The sequence below is a fragment of the Caenorhabditis remanei genome, chromosome III (genome assembly GCF_010183535.1).
Source record: "Caenorhabditis remanei strain PX506 chromosome III, whole genome shotgun sequence".
Lineage (NCBI taxonomy): Eukaryota > Metazoa > Nematoda > Chromadorea > Rhabditida > Rhabditidae > Caenorhabditis > Caenorhabditis remanei.
Window position 1 is genome coordinate 5,957,002 of NC_071330.1, and position 16,375 is coordinate 5,973,376.

The 16,375-nt window shown below is 37.2% G+C and overlaps 3 protein-coding genes across 3 annotated transcripts; 1 reads left to right on the forward strand and 2 right to left on the reverse strand.

The window, feature by feature from the left end:
* Positions 1-5,382: 5,382 nt before the first annotated feature.
* GCK72_009353 (uncharacterized protein) lies at positions 5,383-8,310 on the reverse strand (the record flags this gene model as incomplete). The annotated part of the gene is made up of 9 exons (XM_003113208.1): positions 5,383-5,517; positions 5,590-5,703; positions 6,006-6,113; positions 6,362-6,460; positions 6,744-6,879; positions 7,345-7,448; positions 7,623-7,809; positions 7,863-8,117; positions 8,243-8,310. The coding sequence occupies 9 exons, from the start codon at positions 8,308-8,310 to the stop codon at positions 5,383-5,385; spliced, it is 1,206 nt and encodes a 401-aa protein (XP_003113256.1).
* A 774-nt stretch (positions 8,311-9,084) lies between these two features.
* Positions 9,085-10,698, reverse strand: GCK72_009354 (uncharacterized protein; the record flags this gene model as incomplete). Its single annotated transcript, XM_003112991.2, has 6 exons — positions 9,085-9,147; positions 9,246-9,365; positions 9,416-9,490; positions 10,088-10,207; positions 10,256-10,366; positions 10,594-10,698. 6 exons carry the CDS (start codon positions 10,696-10,698, stop codon positions 9,085-9,087), a joined length of 594 nt encoding a protein of 197 aa, XP_003113039.1.
* Positions 10,699-14,548: 3,850 nt separating this feature from the next.
* GCK72_009355 (uncharacterized protein) lies at positions 14,549-16,279 on the forward strand (the record flags this gene model as incomplete). The annotated part of the gene is made up of 7 exons (XM_003113336.2): positions 14,549-14,653; positions 14,856-15,019; positions 15,073-15,169; positions 15,597-15,668; positions 15,823-15,899; positions 16,131-16,201; positions 16,248-16,279. The coding sequence occupies 7 exons, from the start codon at positions 14,549-14,551 to the stop codon at positions 16,277-16,279; spliced, it is 618 nt and encodes a 205-aa protein (XP_003113384.2).
* Between the last annotated feature and the right edge of the window lie 96 nt (positions 16,280-16,375).

Consider the following 16,375-nt stretch of genomic DNA (forward strand, 5'->3'; position numbering starts at 1 on the left):
AAAACGGCATTTTTGATTCGAATCGAAAGTTTAAAACCACACGTGGAAAATAAGAATATTTGGAAGAAAAGAATAGGAACGCTACTAAAGATAACGTGGAGACTAATTTCGTGGAATTACCAGAAAAAGTTTAAAAAGTTGAAATAACTCAACTAGTAATTTTTCTTTTTCGTTTTAATGGGGGCGTAGTTTCATGTACTATGATAATCGAAACACATGAATACATGTAAGAATAGGAATTAGGAATTAGGAAGTTGACCGAAGAGCAAATACTTGAGACAAAAAATCGCTAAAAACTGCAAAATTGAAGTCTAGTCTTGTGTCTTAGCGTCATTAAAACATTACTGTTTGAAGTGTTCCGTTTAAATTCAAGTGTAATTTAAATTTCGAACACTTGACTTCAGAACATAAATCTTCACTCAAAACAACATACAAAAGGTGTTACAATTCTATGTTTGGTGTCGTTTTTTGGTGTCTAAGCGTCATGATTCATAGTGACCACTGGCGGAGGTCGGCAGAAAACATAAAACAACCCCGATAAGGAGAGTACTGTTCACCCAAAACTACATATGCTCGTTCTTTGAGACTTCACAAAGGAATTCCCTTCTTTGCAACAGAACAGTATCATTTGTTCATTATTATGCAGGAGGTGAAAGTAAGAGAGTGTGAAGGATCAAGAGACTCAGTAAAAGAAAGATGAAGAAGAAGATGAATGAATAGGATAGGATGGGAGCCGAAGAGGAGCAGGGAAAGAAGAAAAGCTCGTTATAATTTATGAGGAATGCCACCAGCTTTTGCCTTTTTTTGGGGTTTTTTCTCTTCTTCCAATTTTGAAGCGAGTGCGTACTTTCCCTTTCGAGACATATGAATTTATAAATTGCTATCCGGTCCCCTTCGTCATCAACGGACAGACAACCCCACGTGGGGTGGGAGAGAGTAGGTGAGATGACGGGATATCTTCTTGATCAGTATGTTGTTACAACAGACAAAAAATGTGTATCATTTTGAGGGAATGATGATGGGAAGAAGGAGAAGCTGAAAAATAGGTGGAGACAAATGGGAGGTTTTTGTGTTCATCTCGCACTGAAATGTGTGGTGTAACTACATTTTTTGTGTGGATGAAATTGGAGAACATAGTAGGAGGAGGACACAAGAATGGATAAATACAAATAGTTGGAATTCACTGGTAGGAATAAAAGTTGTTAGTGAATTTTACAGGTTCAGATCTTTTTCTTGGGTCTTATTTGGTTGATAAGGAGTGAGAAATGTTTCAGAAAATCATTAAAGTTCGTCCCACTCAAATTTGATTCTCAACTTGTAAAAATAGAGCATTTGAAGCTCGTTCCACGAGCCAACCTTTTACAATTAATGTTTCAAATAGTTGTCTAGATCATTCTAATCTTCAAAAGTTTCTCATCCTACCGTAAACATGTTTTCTAGCAAACTTTTCTCACGATCAAGTTAGAAAGGTTGAAAAAAAAACGAAAACATTTTAACGCTCCACTGATCTGTTCGAAATTTCAAGGTATCTGCTAGACATTGATCGTTGGCAAGGTCACCAGCCTTTGATCCTCCGAGATGAAATGCGGAACTTCGGAAGCAAAATAACGAAACATAAAAACGAAGCGAAAAGCCAGCTGACCCCGGAACAGCGTGACTTCAAAAAGAAGTGACAGAATAAGAAAAGACAACAATATATCTGAGGAAAAGAAATCAAGTCGGAGGGACAATTCTTCAATTTGTTCTATGAAACTTTCGAAATGAAAATGTTTGTTGACATTGCATTCAACTGACTTCTTTCGAAAACTTTTATTTAGATGATGATGTTTTTAAACGGATGAAATCGGGAAAGTTTCACATGATAGTGAATGATCGTTCATTAAATGATTAACTGAAGCCAAGTTTCATTTTTTCAAACCAAATAGGAAAACGGTATCAGTGTAGTGAGAAGTACACTAAGAGGTTTCTATCGTCCGACATTTTGAGTCAATATTGACCTTACAATGGTAAAGAATGTGTTATTTCGCAAAAAAGAACTCTTGTGCTTCGTAGAGCACAATCGCATGAGTTGTGTAAGAATAAAAAACGAAACTAGGAAGAAGAAAATTAAAGCAAGACGTGACATGCTTCTTATCACACTAAAATCGTCTACTTTTCTGTCACGTGGGGTATTTTCTGCCAAAGAACAAAAGAAGAGACAGGGAGTGATAAGAAGTTGAAATGATGACGAATTTAGAACAACTGATTGAAGATTGTTAAGATAAAAGACCAATTCGAGCAAGGTTTGGTTAGAAAACTGAACTTTCTCAACAGAAATTGGGCTAGACAGTTAGCGAAAAGAAAGGAAATTGTAGAGGACCACATGTCTAGCAGCATCCGAAAATTCGAAAGAGTGACAGTAATTCTAGGTTTCTTTCCAGCTTTATTTTTTATTATTTTTATTTTTAGTGTCCATCCAATTTCAGTCTGCACTTAATAACTCGAAAATCCAAGAATTTATAGCATTTATCTCTGTGGTCCGTCAATAGACCAACAGGATCATCGTGATGTCCATTAATCATTAACCAGATGCAAAAATATCCTCTCATCAGTTGAAAACACACACATACGCTGAGAAAACTCCACGTCAATCAACAAGAGCACAAAGTCTGTGGGAGAAGCAGCTGAGAGAGAAACAGAATACACAAGAAAAACCCGAAGGAACAAATTCTCAGGTTGCAACGAAAAAAGTGCATGGGAGAGTGACAGAAGAGAAGATTCAAGGGTAGGCGTACGAGGCGAAAAAAACAGGTGGCAGGGGATATATGAAAAGCGAAGAAAAATGACAAAACGGAACCCGCCGACCTTCAAAAGTTAGTAGTTTCTGAGCAGGATTATCCTAGCCTAAGGGGGAGAAAAAAGAGGAGAATAGAAGCATTCAAGAGACCCAGACAGTTAGAGGAAAAGCGGTGTGTTTGAAAGTTCACGGGCAACTGGAGAAGCACAAACAAAACTGTTTTGATAGATGATTCCTATGGTTGATAGGCAGGTAGGAGGGAAAGACGATGAACTGTGTACCCATCATTTTGAAGACACTGTGGTCTCTTTTTCTCATGACCGATGTCTAATCGAGCGGGGGATCATTGTATCCTAACCCCGTTCTTCTTGTCTTTTTCACTCGTTTTCCTATATTATTACGTCAGATTGAATCGGCCTAATAGTGAGTTGGCAAATGAGTGACGTGTGTCTTCAGTAAGTTTTAGTGGGCAAGTTATGTACCTGTTAACTTCGAAACTTATCAATTCTGTTTTTTTGTGTTTTCGAGGCACTAACACACACAAAAATCTATTTTTATGATTTTTTCATGAAACTTGCAAAATCTAGCACGAGAATCTTTTTACGGAAACTTGAAAATTTGTGACGAGAATGACAGATTTGGCTAATAAATCGCTGGGAAAATCTCATGATGTCAGTTGAGCTTTCGCAGAGTGCAGCCTAAAATAAGAAACAACGGTTTTTGGCATTTATTTTCGATTATGGGATATAAGAGGATGATTTAAATGTCTGCAACAAAAGTTCGACAGGAGCTAAAAAGGTGTTAAGCTAACAATGTAAAAAATGAAGTTTTTAAATGGAATGTGCTTCTGTTAATGCTTAAAAAAAAACTAATTTAAAATTGAAAAAGAAATAAAACTTTCGAAACTATCTATAAAAACAAATTCCTTCAAACATATTCAACTCTTAACAGAAACTAACATCCTACGTTGACGAACTTGGCTGAATTAGTTTTCTAGAAATCCGAAAATTTTGACAAAAAAATCCCTGAAATTTGCGGGGAACGCTCATAAACGTGTCACATCTGTTCGGAAAATCAACTTTTCAAATATCTGAAAAACAAACCACTTGAGCTATTTTTTTAAGCAAAACTGAGAGCTAGGATAACCCGTGGTTTGACACGAAAACTATTTTGAATTCCCGAACATCTTCATAAATCCATTCGGCCGAATTTCAAAAATTCAAAACGAGAAACCAAACACTGCACGACGCAAAGCGCATCTTTCTTCCATTACGTTGAAAGAAAAAGAAGAAAAAGGCGAGGATATTCGAGCATTTCTTTCCTCATGGCCCCCATGCCAAAAAAACCAAAGGACAAGTCAGGCAGAAAAAAAGAAGACGGATTCGTCAAGGAGAAGAGAATTCCTGAGGGACCAGCTGGAAGTCAAGGGAAAAGGAAAAAACCTGGAAAAATGAAGAGAATGATCAATTTCTAATAGCTCTAGTGAAAAGAGGAAAGCTGGTGGAAAAGAATACTAGAAATATTCATATCTCCAAAATAAAAAATTTTTAAAAGGAAAAAACAATGGGAAGTAAAACGGCAGGTGTTAATTTTCGGAAAGATTTCAGGAATAAAGAAAGAGTAATCAGATTTGTTCGACAGAAAAACCAGCGTTTGAGTAACAATCAAAAAGTCAAGCAGATTTCAGTAAAAACAAACGAAAAAAAACAGAAAGTTACACTGAAAACTTGAAGAAAACAACAAAAAAATGTGGAAAAAGTTTGCGATGCCTTGCGGAAACGAGAGTCTCCGCCCATTTTTCCACGCGGTAAAAACAGCGCGAACTTTGAATTTTGCTATTGTAAAGAAAATAGTCTCAAAACTAATTTCAAAACGATAAATACAGGAAATAAAATAAAAAGCGTCGAAAACAACAAAAAAGGGAGGTCTTCTCAATTAAACTCCGCAGAGACTCGACGCATTCAGATGTGAGAAGAGCATTGCAAAAAACACCAGAAGATTTCCATGGCACGTCGTCCTAGGCTTTCGTCGTCGTAGTTTTCCGAATGCGCGGCGCGAAAATTAAATTGTTTTGTCGTGGAAGAAGGAGAAAAAGCGAAAAGGAAGAGAGGAGCTTCCTTTTCAAACTCAAACTTGTAGTTACTAAAATATACGAAACATGCGTGTGAGTTTGAAAGATTTATTCCGAAAATTGGGGTAAGTCTAATCGGAAATCGGAGAAAACTGGGAGACGAACATATGAAAATCACAACGAACTCGTGAAATACGGGGAGAAGAAAATGAAGATAATACCTACCAACTGGACTAACTGAATGATTCCGGTGGTTTACTGTTGTTCTGATGTTGCTCATCGCACCTATAAAGTTATATATACACGAAAGAGTTGTTCATGACGGGAAGAGTAAAATAATGAAAATCTAAAATAGACGAATAATTTTTCTAGAAATGTTTTATATACAAAAAATTCGGGAGAGGAGAGTACTGGGCACCGGAGAAGAAAACGACGGAGAGCAAAAGCAACTGGGGGAAAGAAAGGGCTAGAATATATTCACAACTTTTACAAAAAAGGAAACAAACGGTAATAAATACAATGGAAGTGTTAGATATCAAGATTGAGCTGGACGATTTCCTTGTCCAGGTACATGATGAGACCAATCAGCAACTTGTGGACCCATTGTCAAGTTTCGACGGGATGATGTACTGTAGATTGGAAGAACTTCACTTGCTTCCACGGGAACAGCCTGAAAATGACAAAACGTTGAGAAATAGTTCAGAGAAAATTTTCTTTTCTAGAAAACAACTTTCAATTTTACCTTCAAATAAATACACGCATCAGTTCCATGTCCTTCCATTGAAACAAGGAAGAGATCACCAAGGAAATATCGAGCATAGAGACGGGATAGTGGCAGTCCGTATCCATATCCAGCCTGCAGAAATTCTCGTTTCTAGTTACAAAAAATAATTAAACTGTTGAAGATGAGCCGACTGAATATTACTCATTCGTATTTTTAATTTAGCAGAAGCAGTTTTTTCCCTCTATTATGGAAGAGCACTAAGAAAGTTCTTGAAAAATAGAAAGAATACAATAATAGAATTTATCAATGAACTACTCTTAAAATATCTAGACCGGGATTTGCATTAAAATAAACTCAACCAAAATCTCTAATTTTTAAAAACTATAATCTGACAAGTTTCAAATATGTTTCCTCATTTTCAAATCCATACTCACCAATGGAGCTTGAGTTCCATCTCTTGGTGGCGGCGGAGCAGTTGAGTACATGTAGTTGTAGAGACGTTCTAGAATGGTTCTTGACACGCCACCTCCACGATCGCAGATCTGGAATAGAACAATCACTTGTAAACGTGGTTTATATTTATCGTTGGACAATTTTCTGTTTTTGAGTGGCTAAAAATAGTACAATGAAGTTCGAGACAGACACGATGATGTCTACAGGCACTTTTGAGAAATATTTTAGAACATTTCCAGGGGTTTTTGGCACATTCTCTACATCACAATGTTCCGCTGTTTAATCCTGACTGACATTGCTCCCCAATTTGCAAAATGGTGTCTCATCCAATAAATACCTTGATAGAAAGATCCTCTTGTCCTTTGACAACATACACCTTGATATCCGGCAAATCATCATCAACGCCGTGATATTCGACCGTTGCTCTCATGGCATTCTGCAAGAAACGAATTAGTAGTAGAAAGACTATCGACCGAAACCCCTTGTTTAATTCGTTTCCCTTTTTTAATTCTTTTTTCACCATCTTCTCTATTCAGTTAATTCTTATCACCACTTTCTATCTCCTATCTCTCTCTTTTTAGTATCAAAACCAGTCGGCACAGCACGTGGGTACAATGTGTTCAAAAAAAGAGATAGTCATCGTTGTTACCCCGACGGCATCGTTAAGAAGGTTACATTGAGACGCACGCGCCCACCAAAAAACTTTGGAAAAAACCAACTTTAAACAGTTCGAACATCATGTGATATAAATGACTTGGGACAGCTACAATCGATATCGGTTTTCCCTTTTCAACAGCGTTGTGCATTTCCAACTTCATCGATGGACTTGTCAAGTAGTAACGATCGCAGAGGAATCTTTAAAAAATTTTGGTTGTTCAAGTTTTGGAAACCAGAGATATCCCCAAGTCGTTTATTCAAAATTCTTTTTTTTATCCGAGTCCCATTTTCAGCACACCTCCGCATTTTCTAAGACATTTATCTTCCCACGAAAACAGGTGAACAAAATTACATGTTTTTACTTTTCTTGATTTGTTCTTTGAAATGATCAGGTTTCTCACCTATCACTTCATCTTTTCGAACAGAAAAATGACACGTCATTCATCGTCTCAAAGAACATTCTCCAAGAAAGAAAAAAAGAAAGAAGAGTAGGTTATTGAAGCAAAGGATAGAATTGAACTTTGTTTTCGAGCTCAAATGACAACTGACATACACACAGAGGCCTGTCCTCCACTCAGACACACACACGAATGTCCAGTATGTGGCTGGCGGAATGGATAGCTTATCAAAAACCGAAAAGGTATATTTCGTATAGCGACTCACCGGGCGTTTTCGAATGCATCGTACACTACACTTTCCACGTCACAAGCCGGATCAATGCAACCGACATGGCGTGGACTCTCTGGGAGCACATTTCCGAAGACGACCTGGAGTTCAAATCTTGTTGAAATAGAATTTTGGGCAAATGTGACTTTAGAACATTTCAAAAGAAAACCTAACTTCACATTTGATAATTGTGAAAACCTCTTTTCTTTCAAAGTTTTTATTATGTTTTAAAAAAAAAGTTTTATTATGACTTTCGTGTAGATTTAATTTCTCACCAGATGCTGGTTCTGAAGCATGCGAATAGATATTCTGTTGATATAAAACCGATCCAAGAAATATTGAATTCCCTTTTCGCTGGCAATATCTACACCATCAGATTCTCTCAATTCAATCAATCCTTCGGCCATTGTTTCGACGACGTGAGCGTGTCTTTTCAGCACAACTGTCAGTTGATCGTTGAATCTGGGAAATGGACGAATATCAACAATTAATGGATATTTGTCTCAGTTATCTACCTTGCCACTTGTTCTGGTGAAGCATCAGAAGCCTCGAAACACAGAAGATCCTCAAAACTTTCCGCATACCAATTTGACACCATTTTTGAGCTAGGCATTTGAAGAAGCTTTGGTGGCAAAAGTGTGAATTCCTGCATGATATTGGCAAGCCTGACGAGAAGCTCATTTTTGAGAAATGTGTACGAGTTGGCTGCAGTTCCTATTCGTCCAAAGTCCAAATATTGCTGAATTGTGAGCGAAGAGGGTTGAAATTGACTGAAAACAAACAATAAACTGGTTCCGATTAGAACAAAGGTCAATAGAAATTGTGTTTTTCGTTCTATTTTCTCGTAAATACGATCAAAACCACAGAGAATACAAAGATTGGAACATCAACAAACCTGTAATAATCGAGTTTTTTGGCCAGAGAGCCCACAAACGGGCCCAGCAACTTCCGCGAGAAGCGCATCTGAAAATGAGTGTTTACGAATGAGAATAGCGACTATGAAGTGCATTTGGGGCGAGTTGGAGAAGACGTTGTTTACGCTGCCAAAGAGAATAGATATATATTGAAAATAAGAACAAAACTTATGAATTGCACGTCGGCAATCTTCTTCAGTCCTCAACGACAGGGAGGGGCGCTCCCCGCTTCGAGTATTGCCGTCGCGACGACAAAGGCGCCAGGGGTGGGTTTGACGCGAAGAATGTTTCGTTGAGCGCCCTTTGGGTCTAACGCGGAAGTTCAAATTTGAATGGATAGACAAGAATTTGTGGAAAAAGGGATTTTTGTAGTCGAAAAATGATTAATATTGAGTGTAAGAATTGATGTGCGGCTATTGAAAACATGCAAAATTATTGAAAACTGCTCAAAATCTATAGAAATAGAAATTATATGTTTTTTTCTTGAAAAAAGTAAACATCAACAAAAAGGCATGAAAAAATGCGCAGCAATTGCAATACTAAGGCACGCCTACATTTCCATGCGGTCAATTGCGCGGAAGTTTGAAAATGACGAATTTTTCCCCGAAAACTTTAATTCAGATTTTAAGAGTATTTTTCATTTTCGATTCATTTGAACCGACTTCTAACACATTCAACATTTATTGCACATTAAACTTCGAACAATAATAATGAAAAAAATAGGAAAAAAACATGACATTGTTGTGAAAAAATAGTGTGAACCAGTATGAAAGTCTTTGAGAAGAAGGAAAAGTGACTGAAACTACACGTGAAGAAGACTGGATTAGAAGAGTGCCGAATGCATGTCACAGTTTGGCATTGTCACTCCAAGACTGTCACGGGTTACCTGAAAACGATAAGGCGGATCATTTTGAGTTGCATTTAAGGTCACTGAAATTTCAGTACACAAACCAGATATTTCAGTTTTCTATATCTAGAACTCACCGTAGAGACCAAAGTCCATGCGTCAGCACCACATTTAGCCAGAATGATCGGATGAGAACATCTCAAATATCCGTCCATTGCTCGACACATTTCAGTTAAATACGCTTCTGTTGAAGAGCTCTGAAGTTTGATTAAATAAATACACTTGTTTCAAAATCAGATCCACTTACTTTAGCTCCTTGAGCTTCTGAGATCGCTTGAGTCGCTGCGATTTTACAACTGATGTACTCTTTTTGAGCTTCAACCTACAAAACAATTGGATTACTGTAATTGAGTTGGTAGTCTTCAGAGATGGTCGGGGATGAGATGTGATGCAAATGTGGGATTTTCAAATAAATTAAATGAAGAGAAAAATTAAGATTTGAGCCCTCTATTTACTTTCTGTTCAATCAACTGGCAGTTTTCACTGGAAATCAGTCGAATTTTGAGGCCAACTCACGCAGTTTTAGAATATCCCACAGTTCTAATTTTTGTGGAAATTGCAGACCTATTCTAAAGCACTCATTTTCTAGTTGGCAACTTTTTTGTAGCACAATCTCTTTCAGTAGAGATGATGACGCTCGGAAAGCGGGATTCTCCGCACTGAATTGCTTCAGATGGAGTCCAGTTAAATTTTTCCCGGATGTCTCCTTACAAAAAATACATCCATTACAAAAATGAAGACCTGGGTTCGATCTATCATTTCTACAGAAATAGAAGTCACTTCCAAAGTCAACCATTTTTGAACAGTCCCAAAAACCGCGATTTCTTACTGTAGATCTAGTTCTGAACCTAGTTTTACCGTGCCCTAGAGAACTCGTCTTTGTTTGTCATTCCCGCATCAAAAACCTAAAAAGCTGTACCTCTGCAAAGCACCCAGCATGTTTTTGAAACAATGGTTGACCAGAACCACACATATAACTGTATGAAGCATGTACAGCGTCAATCGAGAGAGAATCACAACGGACCGAAGAGACACATGTCTGAAATGGGATACTGTAGTCACTATGATATTTTCAGATTTATATTACCTTGAAGTCCGTATAAATCGAGCATAATTGATTGAAAACATGTCCACCCTGAAGTGGGAATTGCATGGCGCCCGTCTCAGCTTGAAGTTTTGTCGCATAGTCGAGCATGGGCTGAAAATTTATAAATTTTAACCTGTATTTTTACTCGGGATGCATTTTCTATATCAACTTGTTCTTTTCAAATTTTGATATCACATTTTAGCCTACTTTCCTAGAAAACTTTATTTTCCGGCATGCTTCTGCAAGACAGAAATATGATTGATCAATTCTAAAATCACCCTTTCATTAAATCTTCAAATTCTTCCCATAAAAAAAGTTTCCAAACCAAAAATACGAACCTGCAGACACTCGTTGACCTTCTTCTCATCCGGATACTCACACTTGACCGGTGTCTCTTTTGTCTCCACACCAGGAATCAACATGAGAAATGCCAGAAGAAGCATTCTGAAAATGTGAATAAGATTCTAGAATCAGTGAAGTCAATGTATATAAAAATAAGAAAGAAGAAGTACTGAAAAAGAGTAAGAAGAAGAGCCATCCGACGACTTTTTCTCCGTAATTCAATCGCGTCGAGTCCTCTTATCTTATTTTCACACTGAAGAAGAAGACGAAGAAGTCGAGTCGTCTTCTTCGTCAACGACGTCTTCAGTACTAGCACAACACTCACGTATTCTACTTATTCCAGATGGAAATTTGCAGATGGTGATGTTGTTTTTCTGAGATAAACATAATAAGAAAATGAGAAAAGGAGAAGATAATGCGACGAGGTCCTGGAGGATAAGAATTAAAGTTCGAAAATTCAGAAGCTGGGGTGCCCGTTGCGCGGAAAAAAAGATTGAATCGTTCTGGACAGGGTTGGGAAATTCCGGGCCGGGCCGACTGAGAAATTTTCCTCGGCCCGGCCCGGCCCGGTCGGCCCGGTCGGCCCGGCTCCTGTAGAAATTTGAAATTTTTTGAAAAAATCTTGAATTTTTTTTGATTTTTTTTTGATTTTTTTTTGCAAAAAAGTGGATTTTCGACAGTGTTTTAGAATATCGGTAAAAACATTAGCGTACGAGAAATTTTGAAAATTTTGACTTTTTTTAAATGAAAATTTTGCAGAAATTTGTGAAAAAATGGTGTACATTTTTTGAATCCGGGCCGACCGGGCCGGGCCGGGCCGGAAGAATTTTTTGTCAGCCCAGCCCGGAATTTCCCAACCCTGGTTCTGGAGAGGAAATAATAGGCTGTTTTGAATTCATTCACTGCTGATTTTCAGAGAATTGTTCATAAGCTCTACATTCAGCTACAGTAAGAGAGGAATATCTTGTAAATTTTGCCACGAACTTGAAATTACAGAAGAACTCCAGTCTTTCGAGAATACTTTGGAGGTCAATTGGAACTCAAAACATTCAATAAAATGTTTCCAAAATTTTCTCTTTTCTCTACACTTCTGAATTTGAAAAGTCCTTCTTTCTCTTTTTATAAAATTGAAAAGACAACTTTTCCCTCTCTTCTCCGTCCTTTTTCCCAAAATTTTTCATTCATTCTCGTCCTTTTTTGAATGCTTTTTACTTTTTACATCAAAGATGTTCAGTTGACAAAACGACGAAAAAATTGAGGAGCGAAAGAAAAAGGAAGAAATAAATTGGATTTGTGCAGAGAGAAAAGGATGAAAACGGAAAAGAACGGAATGGGAAATCTGATAAACTACTCGAGAAAAAATGGGAAAGAAATGCGAAAAATTGATTGAACATATCAAAAAAATCCGAATTCTTTTCCGAAAATTCCAAAATTTCTTCAGTTTCTGGAAATGGATTATAGAGGGGAAAATACTCGAAACAGCAGAAGGATTAGGTGAAAGAGGAGTAACGAAGACAGATGAGATTCTCAGGGAACGGGGAAAAAACAAGAGAAAAAAGAACACACATTACACGAAGGAAGTATATTGGTAATGGGTTCCTCATGGTGTTTCTTCTAAAAAAAATATTAGAGATTTCACGGGGTTTTTGAGAGGGGAGAGTGGTTCGGGAACTATAGAAAAACTATTGAAACTTATTTTTGGAACCAAAAATCAAAGCTCCTTGGAGTACGGTAACTGTTGGCATCCTTGAATCTTCGAATCTGAATGTTTCCAAGGATGATTTCTTGAAATTTAGTTGTTTCGAAACTCAACGGTATTTGAATATTAAGAAAAATGAAAACTTAGACCGGCCAAAAACCGGGCAAAAATCTATCATATTTTGCCTTTTTCAGTTGAAAATGTCCAACTTTGAGAGTGTGTCATGGTAATTCTGATTGTCCCACAAAGTAAATTATGCATAAACCGTACAGAACAAAGGTAGAGCTTTATTTTTGTAGTTGACAACTTTTTTGTACTGACACTCCCTAGAGAGTTATAGTCATTTTAACGTTTTTGCACAAAAACGGGTCGATTTGAGGGAGAAATTACTTTGTCGACATGTAACTTGTTAGGGAGTGCCCGTACAAAAACGTTGTCAACTACACAAGTGGAGTTCTACTCTTGGTCTGTTTGATCCTATAAAAATTTATTTTGTGGGACAGTTAGTTTTACTATGACACTCTCTCAAAGTTGGACAATTTCAACTGAAAAAAAGCAAATTTTGATAGATTTTGGCCGGCACTGTACTTATTCTTTCCAATTTGTGATGCCTGGTTTCTGAATTTCAGACTTGATATGGCATGAATTTGATATCTAGAAATAAAAACTTGAAAACATAAACTTAGAAAAAGCTCTGAATCTACACAATCAATGAAGAAAAAAAACAGAATGTGGGAAAATTTCTTTCGTGAGAAAATCTAAAAAGCGTTTTTCTGCCTTTCTTCTCTAGATTATGTAATAAAAACTTAATTTTATACATTTTCAACTTCAAACTACCCAAAAAATCTGAAGGTTCCGAAAACATTATAATCGTTATAACGTTTTCTATAGTAATTGAATGAAGAATGCAACAAAGGCAGTCCAAAAAAGAATATTACTTCTCTAATCCATTTGAATGAAATCATTGAAAGAAGAGTGAGTATTTCAGATATAAAATGACCAAAAGAGAAGAAAAAACTTTCTTCTCTTTAGGGAACCGCCGCCATCATCATCCTCATCCGACGATGTCGTCGTCGTCTCTTCTGAATTCCCATCTAATTAAACAAACCGCCACACCAGCTCTCACAAAATGTCCATCCGTCCCGTTTTCCTGTCAAATGCACACTTGTCAAACTACTGCTATTCCACTCTCAAACATACAAATTGCCTCTAGAAATAAGAGAGAAAAGGGAAGAAAGTCTCTTGGGAGAGAGCCACCTTCTGGTTTATGAGCCACCTGAGCCCATGGAGGCAAATGAAAAAAGAGAACTAATGGATAATTCTTATGGAGGAGGGGAGGAGAAAGGTTTCTGCTTGACAAAATATGAACAATAAGAGCAAAGAAAATTAGATTTTTATTCGAGATTTTATAGAAGAAACGGAAGAAAAAATGCATAGTTGAGAACAACTGAAATGACGATAATTCTTGGAAAACATGTATTTTTGGTTAAAGAAATTGTTTTCATGTGCAACAGAACAACTTGAAGAATAAATTGGTTTCAGTTATGAACTGCTCTGACTTCGACATACTGTAAAAAGTTAAACATCTCAATTTTCAAATCGTATCGGTTTCATTTATGAGTGGTTCTGTTGAGAAGCTGGGAGGGGAGGTCCGTTGTGTTTTTGATTTGGCGTATCGAAAACTTTTCTGAAAAAATTTAATTTTTAAATACCGTTTCAATAATTTGTTGAAAGTGGAGATGTTTCACCCAAATGGAACAAACCATCCGGTTTTCAGACCAAAGTGACGTGATATTGTATGGAAAAGACAACATGTTGATCTTCGTTTTTTCTAGAAATGTTACAATTCACATAAATATTTTCATTACTGTATCATAGTTCAGTTCAAATCAGAAATTGTCCAGGTGGTCTTCGAAATGTAAAATTTCATGTCTGACAATTTGAATGAAGTCTTCTGAATCTCCTCCTCGGGAATCTCAAAACTCCTCAATTGATAGATTTTCAGATGTTCCAAAATGCTCCAAACCATTGATTCTCCCTATTTTTTCTTTCAAAAACCCCCTCCATCCTTTATCATTTCTCCACTTTCTCCTCCCACTTTGGTTCTTTTTTTGTCTTGCATTCGCCGACTTCGTCATTCTTCTTCCGTTGCCACATTTCATCTGTGTGACGGTTTGTTGTGTCTATTTGTGTCTCTCTATTAAAAATCAAAAGTGATTTTATATCTTGTCTCGGTCCTAGATACGTCCATTATGCGTCGATTGATCTTTATTCTTGTTACTGTAGCTATCAGTGAATGCCGAGAGTTCGACTCATATGAGAGTGAAAGCAGATGGTCTGAACCGAGATTACGAATAGTAAGTAATCAAAAGTTGTAAAAGAGTTTCGCTCCCGGGTGGGCTCGAACCACCAACCTTTCGGTTAACAGCCGAACGCGCTGCCTATTGCGCCACGGAAGCAGCCATTTTCCAGGGCTTGTCATGCGTATAACTCAGTGAGGATTCCTAGAGAAAATGAAAGAAAATGACAATGTGCATTCTTATCAATGTTATCTTTCAGTCAACACTCGATGTAGGTGAATATTGTGCGACCTACCACGAGAACTACTCCTATTACTGTAGGGGTATTTGGACCGCGGAGAAATTGCACAAGCATCGGCGGATAATGGACAAAATTGGAAAGTTCTGTCCGAGTTACAAAACGGCGTGTATCACGAGAACGAGGTGAGAAGAAATTGAAAGGGAAAAAGAGAAAATAATGATGTGATATATTGAAGAAACGACCCCGAAGAGGATAGAGAACGAAAGGAAGAACACAAGAAAGAATTGACGGATGATGTTGGAGATATGCTTTTTGACGATCTGATGAGAAAGGTGAGTACCTGAAAATTGCTTTTTGGAACTGGAGCAGGTAGTACTGTAGGTACAGTAGGATAGATAATCACGGAACGTGGACGATGGTCCGATTATTCAGAAAAAAAGAGTCTCATTCCAAAATAGATATGTGATATCGCATTTCAATCTTTTCATATCATTTCACGGGTCTGTTTCTAGAAATATGAAAAAAAAATTCTGTCAGACAGCGATGTCGTCTCGAACGCTTCATCAAAGAATCACCATGATTATTTTGTCTTTTTGAGCGTGCTGAGTTGTCGATTAGCTACTTCTCAAACGCTGAAAGACAGTATGAAATTTTTAAATTCAGATTTCAACGAGTAACAATACAGTACCTATTCCATGTCGAAATCATATGATTCTCTGAAACGTGTCTCTTTTTAGTTTTCCATAAAACATTTTGCAGCTCGAAAAGATAGTTCCATGTCGTCCAAACTGTGATGTATCTGTTCATCCGCATTGTACTCGTCGGTGTAAGGTGGGTGTAACTAAACTAGAGAAGTCACATGCGGTCGAAAATCAATCCATCAATCATTCCCAATTGTTTCTTTTTCTCCCCCCGAATCGTCATTTTATTTATTACGTCTATAGTTCAATAAGGGTTAAATTGAAGTTGTGTACTTCTTTTACAGTGTGAATACGAGTACAAACGAATGCAGAAATGGTGTAAGCCGTCGAGAATTGAGGAGAGATTCAAATACTTTTGCAGGTATTTCTTATCATTTTATAACATCATTCAATACGCCCCATGACTTTGAAAGATTGGGAAAAAGAAGGAAACGGACGTCTTCTTCGCAAAAGACGCACCCCAATCTTTCAAAGTCTTATCAAATCGTTATCATTGGCCTCGAAACGGTTTGATTTTTAAAGGAGAAAGGGAGTGTGGACTGTTTTAGGGGGTCAGAGAACTTTGTACACTGCCCAACACTTCAATTTTCAGAATATGGTATATGTCCTGCTCTACATATATCGAAGAAATCGATCCTGACATGGCGGAGCAGTTTGTTTCTCGTAAGCACAGTACTTTCTTCTCTGAAAACCTGAAGTTAAATTACAGAATATCAACACAACGGGAACTACTACGGTTAAACATTTCGAATTCAACTCACAGATTTATTTGACAAAGAAGATTATCTTCTCAACTATCGCAAGAATAAATAAATAGTAAATTTTTGGTTGTTATAA